The 15,345-nt window shown below is 44.1% G+C and overlaps 2 protein-coding genes across 2 annotated transcripts in view; one reads left to right on the forward strand and one right to left on the reverse strand.

Annotated features, from left to right (window-relative positions):
* The window catches only part of LOC112250272 (neurofibromin), a 76,326-nt gene that overhangs the window by 34,694 nt on the left and 26,287 nt on the right, over nucleotides 1-15,345 (forward strand).
* LOC112250273 (oligodendrocyte-myelin glycoprotein-like) lies at nucleotides 1,426-6,001 on the reverse strand. The gene is made up of 2 exons (XM_024420286.2): nucleotides 5,363-6,001; nucleotides 1,426-4,412 (listed from the first exon to the last, which is right to left on the reverse strand). Exons 1-2 carry the CDS (start codon nucleotides 5,506-5,508, stop codon nucleotides 3,062-3,064), a joined length of 1,497 nt encoding a protein of 498 aa, XP_024276054.1. The 5' UTR covers nucleotides 5,509-6,001; the 3' UTR covers nucleotides 1,426-3,061.

A 15,345-nucleotide genomic window follows, 5' to 3' on the forward strand; every position in this document is an offset into this window, starting at 1 on the left:
TGTTTCAAGGTAAATGGCAAATTAATACCAATAATAGGCGATCATGTCTGGTTAATCAATAGCATGTCTTGTTAATCAATATGGAATCATGAAATAAGCAAAAAAGTGTTAAACAAATCAAAATATATTTGAGATTCTTCAAAGTAGCCACCCTTTGCCTAGATGACAGCTTTGCACACTCTTGGAATTCTCTCAACTAGCTTCATGAGGTGGAATGCATTTCAATTAAAAGGTGTGCCTTGTTAAAAGTTAATTTGTGGAATTTCTTTCCTTAATGCGTTTGAGCCAATCAGTTGTGTTGTGACAAGGTAGGGGTGGTATACAGAAGATGGTAAAAGACCAAGCCCTTATTATGGCAAGAACAGCTCAAGTAAGCAAAAAGAAATGACATTCCATCATTACTTTAACACGTGAAGGCCAGTCAATCTGGAAAATGTGATCATTTCTTTTGTGTCACTGGCTTACACACAATACCCCATAATGTCAAAGTGGAATTATGTTTTTGGAAATTTGACAAATGAATAACAAATGAAACACTGAAATGTCTTGAGCCAATAAGTATTCAACCCTTTTGTTTTGGCCTAAATCATTTAAGGAGTAAAAATGAGCTTAAGTCATATAATATGTTGCATGGACTCACTCTCTGTGCAATAAGTGTTTAACATGATTTTTGAATGACTACCTTTTCTCTGTACCTGACACATACATTTGTCTGTTAGGTCCCTCAGTCAAGCAGTGAATTTAAAACAGATTCAACCACAAAGACCGGGGAAGTTTTCCAATGCCTCGGCAAAGAAGGGCACTTATTGGTATGTGGGTGAAAATCCCTTGGAGTTTGGTTAGGTTATTGATCACTTTGGATGGTGTATCAATACACTCAGTCACTAGAAAGATACAGGCATCCTTCCTAACTCAGTTGCCTCAGTGGAAGGTCAATGGTGACTTTAAAACAGAGTTTAAAAAAATATATGGCTGTGATAGGATAAAACTGAGGATGGATCAACAACCTTGTAGTTACTCCACAATACTAATTTAATTGACAGAGTGAAACGAAGCAAGCCTGTACAGAATAAAAATAGTCCAAAGCATGCATCCTGTTTGCAACATCACACTAAAGTACTGCAAATAAATGTGGCAAAGCAATTCACTTTTTTTCCTGAATACTAAGTGTTATGTTTGGAGAAAATCCAATTCAACACATTACTGAGTACCACTCTTAATATTTTCAAGCATAGTGGTGTCTGATTCATGTTATGGGTATGTGGCAGGGTAGCCTAGAGGTTAGAGCGTTGGACTACTAACTGGAAGGTTGCAAGTTCAAACCCCCAAGCTGACAAGGTACAAATCTGTCGTTCTGCCCCTGAACAGGAACCCACTGTTCCTAGGCCGTCATTGAAAATAAGAATTTGTTCTTAACTGACTTGCCTGGTTAAATAAATGTAAATGCTTGAAATAAAGGACTGGAGTTTTTCAGGATAAAAAAAATTACTGAATTCCACGAGACATTGGGAGATGCATTAACCTTTCAGCAGGACAATAACCTAAAACCCAACGCCAACTCTATACTGGAGTTGCTTATCAAGAAGACCGTGAATCTTCCTGAGTGTTGGAGTTACAGTTTTGACTTAAATCTGCTTGAAAATCTGTGGCAAGACCTGAAAGTGGTTGTCTAGAAAGGATCAACAACCAATTTCACAGAGCTTGAAGAATGTTTTGAAAAGAATAATGGGCAAAGGTTGCACTTCCAGGTGTGGAAAGCTCTTAGAGATTTACACAGAAAGACTGCTTTTACAAACCCTCTCACCTGCAGTGGTTTGTGAACAAAGTAAACCCTCTCACAGTAGTGTGAATACTCATGTAAATGAGATTTCTGTATTTCATTTTCAATAAATTTGCAACTATTTCTAAAAACACGTTTTCAATTTGTCATTATGGGATATCGAATCCATTTTGAATTCAGGGTGCAACGCAACAAAGTGTGGAATAAGTCAAGGGGTATGAATACTTTCTGAAGGCACTGTATGTAGTCTTTTTTTTTGTACCTGTGTGGCATAGGATGGTTGTGGTTTGTGAACAAAGTAAACCCTCTCACCTGCAGTGGTTTATGAACAAAGTAAACCCTCTCCCCTGCAGTGGTTTGTGAACAAAGTAAACCCTCTCCCCTGCAGTGGTTTGTGAACAAAGTAAACCCTCTCCCCTGCAGTGGTTTGTGAACAAAGTAAACCCTCTCCCCTGCAGTGGTTTGTGAACAAAGTAAACCCTCTCCCCTGCAGTGGTTTGTGAACAAAGTAAACCCTCTCCCCTGCAGTGGTTTATGAACAAAGTAAACCCTCTCCCCTGCAGTGGTTTGTGAACAAAGTAAACCCTCTCACCTGCAGTGGTGACGATTGTAGAAGAGCCAACAGTTTGGGATGAGGGGTTTTATTGTACCTGGCTAATGACACCATTATAGTTGACCATTGGCAGTGAACCTCAAAGGGGGATGGCCAGTATTTTTGTTGAGCCTTTCCAATTGAAATTCACAATGCTGTCTCTACCTGAGATCCACTCATCTACAGCCCATAGACATTCTCTCTCTCTCACACACACACACACACACACACACACACACACACACTGTGGTGCCAATAGAAACAAAGGTACAGTATGGTGCCACCTGCTGCTGAGTCAAGGTCATAGCCTATAGAATGTTTGGAAATAACTCTGTTTAATAGTCAAGAAACAGGCAAACACATCTCGGAGGTGAAGTAAGGGCCATTAAGGAACTATTAAAAGTTAACGATGAAAACAGAGTTATGCAGATAGTGAATACCAAAACTTTTTTTTTCAACATCCCAATAATGATGTGTACGGTGGTAGACTGATAGTGTAAAATGTACATCGATGCTACCTGTGCATGTCATATGTTATTGATTAGTTTGAGAGATGTGTAAGTGTTTGACACAGTATTCAGAATGGTAAGAAAACAGAATGTTGGTTTAATGACACTCATTCGTGTATGTTTGTGCAGTTGTCCAATAGACTGACAAGGACATTAACTCCAGACATTTGAATTTAACTTTCAGAGAACGTACAGGGTGAGAGTCAGGAGGAGCCACAGGTTCAGTACTAGTGGGAGTGTTGACCTGGCGCTGGGGGCTGGGCTGGTGTTGTGGTCCGGGGAGCCACCCTGGTTGACCCTCTTGACACTCCTGGTGCGGAGGGTGGCCGTTCTCCTTGGGATGGTAGAGGGGTTGTTAGTGGTGAAGGCTGTATCTGTAGTGTAGATGCTGTCAGTAGTAAAGGTTGTGTCTGTCATGAAGGTGTCGTCTGTGGTTGACGTGCTGCTTTCGGTGTGGGACCTGTCAGTGGGCAGGGTGGAAATGGCCAGAGGGGTTGAAGTGAACGGGTCGTGGTCTGTGAAGAGGTTGTTCTCTGGTCCACTGGGGCGTCCTGGGGCTCTCCTGGTGTGGAGCTGGGTGTTGAGCAGGGCAGACTCGGACAGGTACCAAGGCCACCTGGTGAGGGCCTCTGGGGGAGGAGGGTGGCTCCTCTCCTCCTGAGTACCAGCAGCCAGGGGAGGCTGAGTGTAGGAGGCAAAGTGCCATCCTCCAGTCCTGGCCGGATGGGGCTCTCCACAGACAGGGTGAGTGTGGCAGGGGCAGCCAAGCACGCGGGTGGACGTGTGCTGGAGCCAGGCCAGCAGGTGGGTGATGTTGGTCTGGTGCTCACAGGCCCAGGGGTTGTCCCCCAGGGAGAGGAGGCTCAGGCTGCCCAGCTGACTGAAGGCCTCCGGGCCCACAGAGGAGAAGCGATTGGAGTGCAGGTAGAAGGTGGTCAGCCTGGACATCCGGTTCAGAGTGCCAGGCAGGATCTGCACCAGGGAGTTGTGGGACAGGTCTACGGTCTCCAAGCTGGCTGGCATGTTGGTGGGCACGGTCCAGAAGTGGTTGTTGCTGAAGTTGAGCAGGCGTAGGCTGGTCAGGGTGTTATTGATGAACACGGCCCGCTCCAGCTTGTTGTTGGACAGGTCTAGGACCCGCAGGTTCCACTGGTAGGCCGTGTCATTCTTGTCCAGTAGGTGGATGTGGTTGGCTGCAGCGTGGAGCTCCCACAGTGCCTTTGGCAGGGCGGTGGGCAGGCGGACCAGCCTGTTGTGGGACAGGTCCAGGGTGCGGAGGTGGGCGAAGGTACTCAGCTGGCCATCCAGGTCATGGATACGGTTGTGAGACAGGTTGAGGGAGTGCAGGTTGTGCTGCAGGCCCAGGGGCAGCGTCCTCAGGCCCCTCCAGGAACAGTCCACCTCTCTGTGGCTGCGGTTACAGGTACACATGGGGGGGCAGACAGCCAGGGCCTGGAGACACAGCAGCATCAACAGCCATAGCATGGCCACACAGTGAGGAGGGCCACTGTGGGGCATCAGTAGCACACGCCTTGAAACACAGGAGGAATGGGTTAGAAACATGATGGCAAACTCACTTTATTAGCTAGGCTACATATCAGCAGCATCTAGTAGTAAAACCTTATAGTCCACGTAGGTAGATGACCAAGAACTAGCAGTGTGAATGAATGAGAGGCAGACTGCACCAGTAGTGGAGTAGAGGCTGCTGAACTGACTAGAGACCACAGTTCAGATCTAATTCTCTCCCATTCTGCTCTGCCCAACTCTCTCCCATGGAGGATCCCTAATATCTGGCACATGGAGGCAGTACATGCACTGTACCAACACACTGTGACCTCAAAAATGACGCAGGTATAGTAATCAGGCAGTGTGTGTAGAGATGCACTCAGTCAGTCACAGTGCTGCAGATATACCTTCTCCAGCATGCTCATGCATGCAACACAGTATGTGAGTAGGGTTTAAACGTTTGTCTTTAACGCCTACAGTCCGGGACCTATTTATTTAGGGAGTTCCACCATCCTCCCTAGCAACAGACTAGTGGGCAGTGTCACGCTTTGACTACAATGGCTTGTAGATTGTTTTGAAGAGGATGTTCTGATTGGCTTGGGTTATTAGTCTGTAGGGGATACCTTTTTAGAAGATGTTTGTAGTTCACTTGAGGTGGGAATTCCCTGCTGTCCCATTTCAATGATGTTAATTAGCCTGTTCGATATATATAGCCCAGTTAGTGAGTGTCAGCTATTGAGCAGGGAGTTGTTCTTACTAGAACAGGCTGACCAGATGGGTTTTATAAATGACTATGGAGAGGACGGAGACACCGGACAGTCCCACAGCAAGCCAGAGTCAGAGAGGATGTATTGTGAGCAGTGCAGATATTGTTACTGTAGCACCACGGTCATGTATGTAAGGTTGTGTGTGTGGATTGCTACTTTCTTGTTTTTCTATTTGATACCATCGGTGTGCGAGAGTAGAGACACTCACCTTTTCCTCATCTTTGCATTCCAGTCTCTCCTCTCCTCTGTGGTCCCCAACCCAGGCTGAGCTCCTGCCTTTGTCTCCTGAAACACTGGAGTGGCTGCTGCAATGCTGATGAGGGATTTTCCTGGGTTTGACCGGTTGTCGCTCATTCACTGTTTTTAACGCTCTCTTCCTTTTCCCTCCTTACCTTCTGAGGCTGTTTTGTCCCCTGGTTTTGTCCTGCATCTCTCTCTCTTCTCTGGAGGATGGACTGTTAGGAGGATCTGTCTCTTCTTCTATCCTTTAGGTTCAGTGATGCAGGGAGCATTAAACAGTGTACGCTCCTACTGCTTGAGCAGCCACTGCCGACTCTGTGCAGGGAAGAGTGTGTGTGTGTCTTGGGGAGGGGGAAAGTGGGAGGGGTGTAGGAGAAGAGTAGAGGGATGCAGAGCGACTCATAGCTATTGATGACTGGGGAGCTGGGGGCTGCTGATGCCAATGTTTCATAATCACTATCCTTTCACTCATTCAAATAAATCTCTTCCTGTCTCTCTCTCTCTCCCTACACCTTCCTCTTTCCATTTCTCTGTATTAAGCTACCAATACAATTCCACTGACTCACTGCACCATGGAAATGAATTGATTTTGTTATGGCACAGCAATGTTTTTCATATTTACTATAATAGTTATGTACCCAATTTGAAGCCCCCCTACAAATATTGCTGTAATGGAAAACCTTTGCATTTGGATTGATGTTGGTGTCAGTATTATGTCATCACAGACAACCCATTTTAGACTTGGCATGCAATACATCCACGCATTCATCATGTTGTCAGCCTTAAGTAGCTGAATAATAATAACGCTGGGAACACAAAGAAGGGATCCGTGGCGGTGTGGAAGTTCAGAATGTGGTTTTGTGCTGCTTCGTTGTTTTATTCCCTCTCTGGTCAGTGAAAACAGGGCATTCTTTGAGAGCCCAGTGGTAGTGCCCAGCAGAGAGACGGACTCGCTCTGCTTACTAATGCCCAGCCTCACACGCTCTGTAATGGATGGTCTTGCACACTCTCTCTCTCACATACACACACACACACACACACACACATTTAGCTGTCTCTCAGACACACTCTCTGTAGCAGAGAAGCACTCAGGAAGCACTTGACAAGGTGTCGTAATTCTTTATTGGTGTATACAAAGGATAGATGGAGCTAGAGTAGAAACATTTGAATTCTTCTTTACTGTAGAGAAAAGACCAAGAAAGTGATGTTGAATTGTAGTAATACATTGTGAGTGTTTCTGGAAGAGCTTTGTTGCTTAAAATCCTCTAAATGCAGTCTCTTTACTTGACCTGATACTACAGTTCAGTGGTGGTTGGTTCTGCTATTGTCATATTAACAGCATTTCTATTGCATTTACCATGTCTAAAAAAAGCGAGGGAAATGTGAAATGTGACAACAAGCGAGCTGTGAATATATCCACTAGACAAAATAGGAGTCAGTTCCTCTGATCAGTGACAAGAGGAATGCTCTACATTTGAACAAATACTTATTTTTGTTTTTCAAAAATACAAATGAAAAAAAGTTACTGTGGTATTGAAAAATCACTATTTGTCTACGCAAACACCTGTCAGTGCGAAAGCAGATGGTCTCTTTAGGGCATGTCAATAGAAGCTGTTGTATAAAACTGTGCTGTACCAATCGGTATGCGGTCTAAGAAGGTCACCATGAGTGCGCACCTCACCCCACCACCACATCACTGGAGGCCTGGGAGGAAGGAGAGGCTGTTGTGGCTGCGGGGTCAGAGGGCTCTGCAGGCTGGTTGGTGGTGACTGGGCTCTCCTGGCTGGGGGTCGCCGCTCCATTTTCAGCACTTCCTGACGTGACGTTAGCTGTGGCTGCCTCCTTCTCTTTCTTCTTGGGCTTGGCTTTCGCCGTCTCATCTTTCCCTTGCTCCTTGACTGACTTCTCTGGCTCTTCCTTGCCCCTCTCCCCCTCCTGCGTCTGTCTGAGCTCTGGCATCATCAGGCTGGTCTCACTGGGCTCAGAGCCAGGCCTCTCCTTGGTCTTCTGCCCAGTGCCCCAGTGCCCAGAACCACTCTCCGGGTCTACGTTGCTGCGGGTGGGGCGGCTGCTGATGGTGCTGCTACGTAGCTGGTACTTCAGGTGGAACACCTGGTATAACAGCACCACGGTGGAGACCAGCAGGACGGTACACAGGACCACCAGGCAACCCGTCACTATCAGCAGGATGGTGCCATCCATCTCCTTAAACAGACTCTTAAACAGACAGTCGGCACAGGGATTGGGATGGGCCTTAGTATTGGCTCTGGATGGTGTGTTGGTGAACCATTATTCATTTGTTTTGCCCAGAATATATTTTAGATCATTGACGATCAATGTTCACTTCCAGTTTAGGCCAGCACATTTTTAAAAATGTACTGATATTATGCAATTTCTATCTCCCAGAAAATGTAGCTCAAGCGATTCTGATCAATATAGACCGTAACCTACACATTCTGGTCAATATAGACCGTAACCTACACATTCTGGGTATGATGAACAAAATCTCACTATTGAATTTCCTTATAGTTAGGTTCTCAAAATAAGACTATACAATTTTGTATTTTTTTTTTTTTTAATTACCATTTCCAAACTTTTGTCTCTTCTTAAATATGTTAATGTCACTTACCTTGACGGAGTTGACAAGTTTGTTTGTGGTACTTCGTAACACGGGAGAAGCCAGCCAAGATTTAAAAAAACAGCCGTATGTGTGAGAAATGTTTTAAAAAAGAAATGTCTGGGGGGGGAAAAAGGGGTGTGAGAGAAGCCTTCATCAGGCTCGCACAGTAATGATATGTTTCCTGTACCGCTCTCACTTCTCCTTTGCTGCTTTATTTGAAGCTAACGGTAACTTCCAAAATAACGGAAACACTTGAGTAAACGAAGGATACAAAGTATAGTGAAAGCACTTGAATCCACACAGGTGTGCTTCCTGATTTAATTAAGCAATTAACACCCCATCATGCTTAGGGTCATGTATAAAAATGCTGGGCAGGCCATTATTTTCCCCATTATTTTGGCTACCATAGCGATGTCCCCATCCACAGGGTACGAGGGGTCACTGAATGGTTTGATGAGCATGAAAATGATGTAAACCATATGGCATGGCTTTCGCAGTCACCAGATCTCAACCCTATTGAACACTTATGGGAGATTCTGGAGCCGCGACTGAGACAGTGTTTTCCACCACCATCTACAAAACACCAAATGGTGGAATTTCTTGTGGAAGAATGGCATCGCATCCCTCCAATAGAGTTCCAGACACTTGTGAATCTATGCCAACTTTACCAAGGTGCATTGAAGCTGTTCTGGCCCAATGCCCTATTAAGACGCTTTATGTTGGTGTTTCCTTTATTTTGGAAGTTACCTGTATATCAGTTTGTGTGTGTGTGTGTGTGATGATTAGCTTGGTCACACAGAAGCCAGAGAGTAAGCACTATGGTTAACACCCTACAACAGGTGGGCTGTTGAGAGGAGTGGAAACATGCTGTGTTGTCTTGGAGACGAGAAGTGTTTATAATTACTAATCAAATTGTATTTGTCACATGCGCCGAATACAACATGTGTAGACCGTACATGTGTAGATATGTAAATGCTTACTTACAAGCTCATAAACCAACAATGCAATTTGAAGAAAAATACCTCAAAATAAAATAAGTAACAAAGAGCAGCAGTAAAATAACAATAGCAAGGCTATATACAGGGGGTACTGGTACAGAGTCAATGTGTGGGTGCACCGGTTAGTCGAGGTAATTTGTACAGTTGGAAGTTTACATACACTTATGTTGGAGTCATTAACTCATTTTTCAACCACTCCAAAAATGTCTTGTTAACAAACTATAGTTTTGGCAAGTCTGTTAGAACATCTACTTTGTGCATGACACAAGTAATTGTTTTAACAATTGTTTACAGGCAGATTATTTCACTTATAATTCACTATCACAATTCCAGTGGGTCGGAAGTTGACTGTGCCTTTTTAAACAGCTTGGGAAATTCCAGAAAATGATGTCATGGCTTTAGAAGCTTCTGATAGGCTAATTGACATAATTTGAGTCAATTGGAGGTGTACCCGTGGATGTATTTCAAGGCCTACCTTCAAACTCTTGCCTGACATCATAGAAAAATCAAAAGAAATCAGCCAAGACCTCAGAAACACAATTGTAGACCTCCACAGGTCTGGTTCATCCTTGGGCGCAATTTCCAAATTACCACGTTCATCTGTATACACGATAATACGCAAATATAAACACCATGGGACCACGCAGCCGTCATACCGCTCAGGAAGGAGACGCGTTCTGTCTCCTCGAGATGAATGTACTTTGGTGTGAAAAGTGCAAATCAATCCCAGGACAACAGCAAAGGACCTTGTGAAGATGCTGGAGGAAACAAGTACAAAGGTATCTATATCCACAGTAAAACGAGTCCTATATCGACATGACCTGAAAGGCCGCTCAGCAAGGAAGAAACCACTGCTCCAAAACCGCCATAAAAAAGCCAGACTACGGTTTGCACATGGGGACAAAGATTGTACTTTTTGGAGAAATGTCCTCTGGTCTGATGAAACAGAAATAGAACTGTTTAGCCATAATGACCATCATTATGTTTGGAGGAAAAAGGGAGATGCTTGCAAGCCGAAGAACACCATCCCAACCGTGAAGCACGGGGGTGGCAGCATCATGTTGTCGGGGTGCTTTGCTGCAGGAGGGACTGGTGCACTTCACAAAATAAATCAGCATCACAAGGAAGGAAAATTGTGGATATATTGAAGCAACATCTCAAGACATCAGTCAGGAAGTTAAAGCTTGGTCACAAATGGGTCTTCCAAATGGACAATGACCCCAAGCATACTTCCAAAGTTGTGGCAAAATGGCTTAAGGACAACAGTCAAGATATTGTAGTGGCCATCACAAAGCTCTGACCTCAATCCTATAGACAATTTGTGGGAAGAACTGAAAAAGCGTGTGCGAGCAAGGAGGCCTACAAACCTGACTCAGTTACACCAGCTCTGTCAGGAGGAATGGGCCAAAATTCACCCAACTTATTGTGGGAAGTTTGTGGAAGGCTACCCAAAACGTTTGACCCTAGTTAAACAATTGAAAGGCAATGCTACCAAATACTAATTGAGTATATGTAAACTTCTGACCCACTGGGAATGTGATGAAAGAAATAATAGCTGAAATAAATAATTCTCTCTACTATTATTCTGACATTTCACATTCTAAAAATAAAGTGGTGATCCTAACTGACCTAAGACAGAGAATTTTTACAAGGATTACATGTCAGGAATTGTGAAAAACTGAGTTTAAATGTCTTTGGCTAAGGTGTATGTAAACTTCCGACTTCAACTGTACATGTAGGTAGAGTTATTAAACTATATAGATAATAAACAGAGTAGCAACACAGTAAAAAAGGTGGGGGCAATGCAAATAGTCTGGATAGCCATTTGATTAGATGTTCAGGAGTCTTATGGCTTGAGGGTAGAAGCTGTTTTTTAGAAGCCTCTTGGACCTAGACTTGGCCCTCCGGTACCGCTTGCTGTGCAGAACCGTTTATGACTAGGGTGGCTGGAGCCTTTGACAATTTTTAGGGCCTTCCTCTGACACCGCCTGGTATAGAAGTCCTGGGTGGCAGGAAGCTTGGCCCCAGTGATGTACTGGGAGGTACGCAACTACCCTTTGTAGTGCCTTACAGTTGGAGGCCGAGCAGTTGCCATACCAGTCAAGATGCTCTCGATGGTGCAGCTGTAGAACCTTTTTGAGGATCTGAGGACTCATTCCAAATATTTTCAGTTCAGTCTCCTGAGATGGAATAGGTTTTGTGGTGCCCTCTTCACGACTGTCTTGGTGTGCTTGGATGTTTGTGATGTGGACACCAAGGAACTTAAAACCTGTTGGGGCTAGGGGGGGGGCACAAGGAGTTCCCTGAAGGGAACACGCCCTCCCATTCAGCTGATAAAAATATTCTTTAGAAATATTTAACTTTCACACATTAACAAGTCCAATACAGCAAATGAAAGAAACATCTTGTTAATCTACCCATCGTGTCTGATTTAAAAAAATGTTTTACAGCAAAAACACAACATATATTTATGGGAGATGACCACCAAATTCAAAAACACACAGAGCGATATTTCTCAGTCACAAATATAGATAAAATGAATCACTAACCTTTGATTATCTCCATCAGATGACACTCATAGGACATCATGTTATACATGTATTGTGTGTTTTGTTCGATTATGTGTGTGTGTGTGTGTGTGTGTGTGTGTGTGTGTATATATATAGTTTTATATATATATATATAAAACCTCAGTTTACATTGGCGCGTTACGTGCAGTAATGTTTTGATTCCAAAACATCCGGTGATTTTGCAGAAATACTCACATTAAACATTGATAAAAGATGCGAGTGTTATTCACAGAATTAAAGATGAATGTATCCTCTATGCAACCGCTGTGTCAGAATTTTTTTTAAACTTCTGCGCTCAGAACCCAAAGAAATAGCCGCCATTTTGGCGTCAACAGAAGCTACAAAAAACACTAAATATTCACTTACCTTTGAATATCTTCATCAGAAGGCAGTTCCAGGAATCCCAGTTCGACAATAAATGACTGATTTGTTCCATAAAGTTCCAAAAAGCCCATAATTTAGCCACTTGTTAGCTTGTTCAGCCCAGCATTCAATCCTCAAAAAGCACGAGCAATTCCTCCAGACAAAAACTCAAAAAGTTCTGTTACAGGTCATAGAAACAAGTCAAATGATGTATGCAATCCATATTTAGGATGTTTTAAACATTAATCAGCAATAAGGTTCCAACCGGAGAATTTCATTGTCTGAAGAAAAGCATAGGAACGCAAGAACACTCTCTCGTGACCGTGCATAATGAAACTGAGGCTTTCTGCCAGACCACCCACTCAAAGAGCTATTATGAGCCCCACCTTTATAGTAGAATTATACAACCAGAATCTAAAGATGGGGACATCTTTTGGAAGCCCTAGGAAGTGCATTCTCATCCATATCTAAGGTGGACATCCAATGGCACTGTTTTCTAAATTGAGTTCTCACTTCCTGTTTGGATTTCTTCTCAGGTTTTTGTCTGCCATATGAGTTCTGTTATACTCACAGACATAATTCAAACAGTTTTAGAAACGTCAGTGTTTTCTATCCACCAGTAATAATACTATGCATGTATTCCCATCTGGGAAAGAGTAGGAGGCCGTTTACTCTGGGCACGCCTTTCATCCAAAAGTGAAAATACTGCCCCCTAGCCTCAACATGTTTTAACTCTCAACCTGCTCCGCTACATCCCTGTCGATATGAATGGGGGTGTGTTTGGTCCTCTTTGTCCTCTAGTCCACATTCATCTCCTTTGTCTTGATCACGTTGAGGGAGAGGTTGTTGTCCTGGCTCCACACGGTCAGGTCTCTGACCTCCCTATAAGCTGTCTCGTCATTGTCGGTGATCAGGCCTACCGCTGTTGTCGTCTGTAATCTGAATGATGGTGTTGGAGTCGTGCCTGGCCACACAGTCTTGGGTGAACAGGGAGTACAGGAGGGGACTGAGCATGCACCCCTGAGTGGCCCCTGTGTTGAGGATCAGCGTGGCGGATGTGTTGTTACCTATCCTTACCACCTGGGGGCGGCCTGTCAGGAAATCCAGGATCCAATTGCAGAGGGAGGTGTTTAGTCCCAGGGTCCTTAGCTTAGTGATGAGCTTTGGTGTTGAATGCTGGTGTTGGTGTTGAATGCTGAGCTGTAGTCAATGAATAGCGTTCTCACAGATGTTCCTTTTGTCCAGGTGGGAAAGGTCAGTGTGGAGTGCAATAGAGATGGCATGATTTGTTGGGGCAGTATGCAAATTGGAGTGGGTCTAGGGATTCTGTGATAATGGTGTTGATGTGAGCCATAACCAGCCTTTCAAAGCACTTCATGTCTACAGACATGAGTGCTACGGGTTGGTAGTCATTTAGGCAGGTTACCTTGGTGTTGGTATTACAGGCTCAGACAGGGAGAGGTTGAAAATGTCCGTGAAGATACTTGCAAGTTGGTCAGCGCATGCTCGGGGTACACGTCCTGGTAGTCCGTCTGGTCCTGCGACCTAGTGAATGTTGACCTATTTGAATGTCTTACTCGCATCGGCTACGGAGAGCGTGATCACACAGTCGTCTTTAACATCTGATGCTCTCATGCATGTTTCAGCGTTACTTGCCTCAAAGCGAGCATAGAAGTAATTGAGCTTGTCTGGTAGGCTCGCGTCACTGGGCAGCTCGCGGCTGTGCTTCTGTTTGTACTCTGTAATAGTTTATAAGCCCTGCCACACTCGACGAGCATCGGAGCCGGTGTGGTACGATTCGATCTTAGTCCTGTATTGGTGCTTTGCCTGTTGGCTGGTTCGTCGGAGGGCATAGCAGGGTTTCTTATAAGGTTCTGGGTTAGAGTCCCGCTCCTTGAAACGGCAGCTCTGCCCTATATCTCAGTGTGGATGTTGCCTGTAATCCATGGCTTCTGGTTGGTATGTACGTACAGTCACTTTGGGGACGACGTCATCAATGCACTTATTGATGAAGGCAGTGACTGATGTTGTGTAATCTTCAAGGGCATTGGAAGAATCCCAGAACATATTCCAGTCTGTGCTAGCAAAACAGTCCTGTAGCTTAGCATCTGCTTCAACTGATCACTTTTTTTTTTTATTGACCGAGGAGGATAGTGTTATGGTCTGATTTGCTAAATGGATGGCGAGCGAGAGCTTTGTACTGCTATGTGGAGTAAAGGTGGTCTAGAGTCCCCCTGGTTGGTTGCAGATGTAACATGCTGGTAGAAATGGATTTACGTTTCCTTTTAATTAAAGTCCCCGGACACTAGGAGCACCGCCTATGGATGAGTGTTTTCCTGTTTGCTTATGGCTGTATACAACTCATTGAGTGCAGTCTTGGTGCCAACATCAGTTTGAGGTGGTAAATAGACAGCTACAAAGAATATAGATGAAAACTTTCTTGGTAGATAGTGTGGTCTGCAGATTATCATGAGATACTCTACCTCAGGCGATCAAAACCTCAAGACTTCCTTAGATATCGTGCACCAGCTGTTGTTTACAAATATACATAGACCGCCACCCCTTGTCTTACCAGAGGCTGCTGTTCTGACTGTCCGATAGTGTGTAACCCACCAGCTGTATGTTATTCATGTAGTCGTTCAGCCACGACTTGGTGAAACATAAGATGTTAGTTTTTTTAATGTCCCGTTTGTAGGATATATGTGCTTGAAGTTCGTCCACTTTATTATCTCGCGATTGTACGTTGGCCAATAGTACCGATGGCAAAGGCAGATTAGCCACTCGTCGCCGGATCCTTACAAGGCACACCGATCTCCTCCTACTAATGCTACTATAGGTAGACGTTATTCAACAAATGAATGTCTTGCATTGTCAGATTAATTTAATTATTTATTAATTCTATTATTAACCAAATATTTAATTGAAAGCTGTACATTAGCCATTCAAATCTGTAATTTACTGTACATCAGTCATTCCTCCTATCTGTTTCTAATTTCTGTCTTTGCAGACTCAAGTTCCAAGTTTGTCATGTGCTCAAGTACAGTGAAATGCCTTTCTCTCAAGCTCCAAACCCAACAATGCAGTAATCATCATCGATGTAGCACTACAAATAACACAAGGTAGAACAAAAATACACAAGAAAGTAAGAAGCAAAATACAGGGTCAGTTCCAATACCATACAGTATTTACAATGTGCAGGGAAATGTGTGTGTGTGTGTGTGGAGTCCTATGAGTGTGCATAGAGATGCTGCAAAAATAAAATACAAGGGTTAACTGTCTGTAGCCATTTTGTTAGCTATTTAGCAGTCTTATGGCTTGGTGATAGAAGCTGTTCAGGAGCCTGTTGGTGTCAGACTTGATGCACCGGTACCACTTGCTGACTGGAAGCAGAGAGAACAGT

The sequence above is a fragment of the Oncorhynchus tshawytscha genome, linkage group LG30 (genome assembly GCF_018296145.1).
Source record: "Oncorhynchus tshawytscha isolate Ot180627B linkage group LG30, Otsh_v2.0, whole genome shotgun sequence".
Lineage (NCBI taxonomy): Eukaryota > Metazoa > Chordata > Actinopteri > Salmoniformes > Salmonidae > Oncorhynchus > Oncorhynchus tshawytscha.

Excerpts from the sequence above, each read along its gene's own strand:
- LOC112250273 (XM_024420286.2), bottom strand. The coding sequence starts at position 5,508 with ATGAGCGACAACCGGTCAAACCCAGGAAAATCCCTCATCAGCATTGCA. Across the intron at positions 4,413-5,362 it reads AATGCAAAGATGAGGAAAAG|GCGTGTGCTACTGATGCCCC; the intron begins GTGAGTGTCTCT and ends CTGTGTTTCAAG.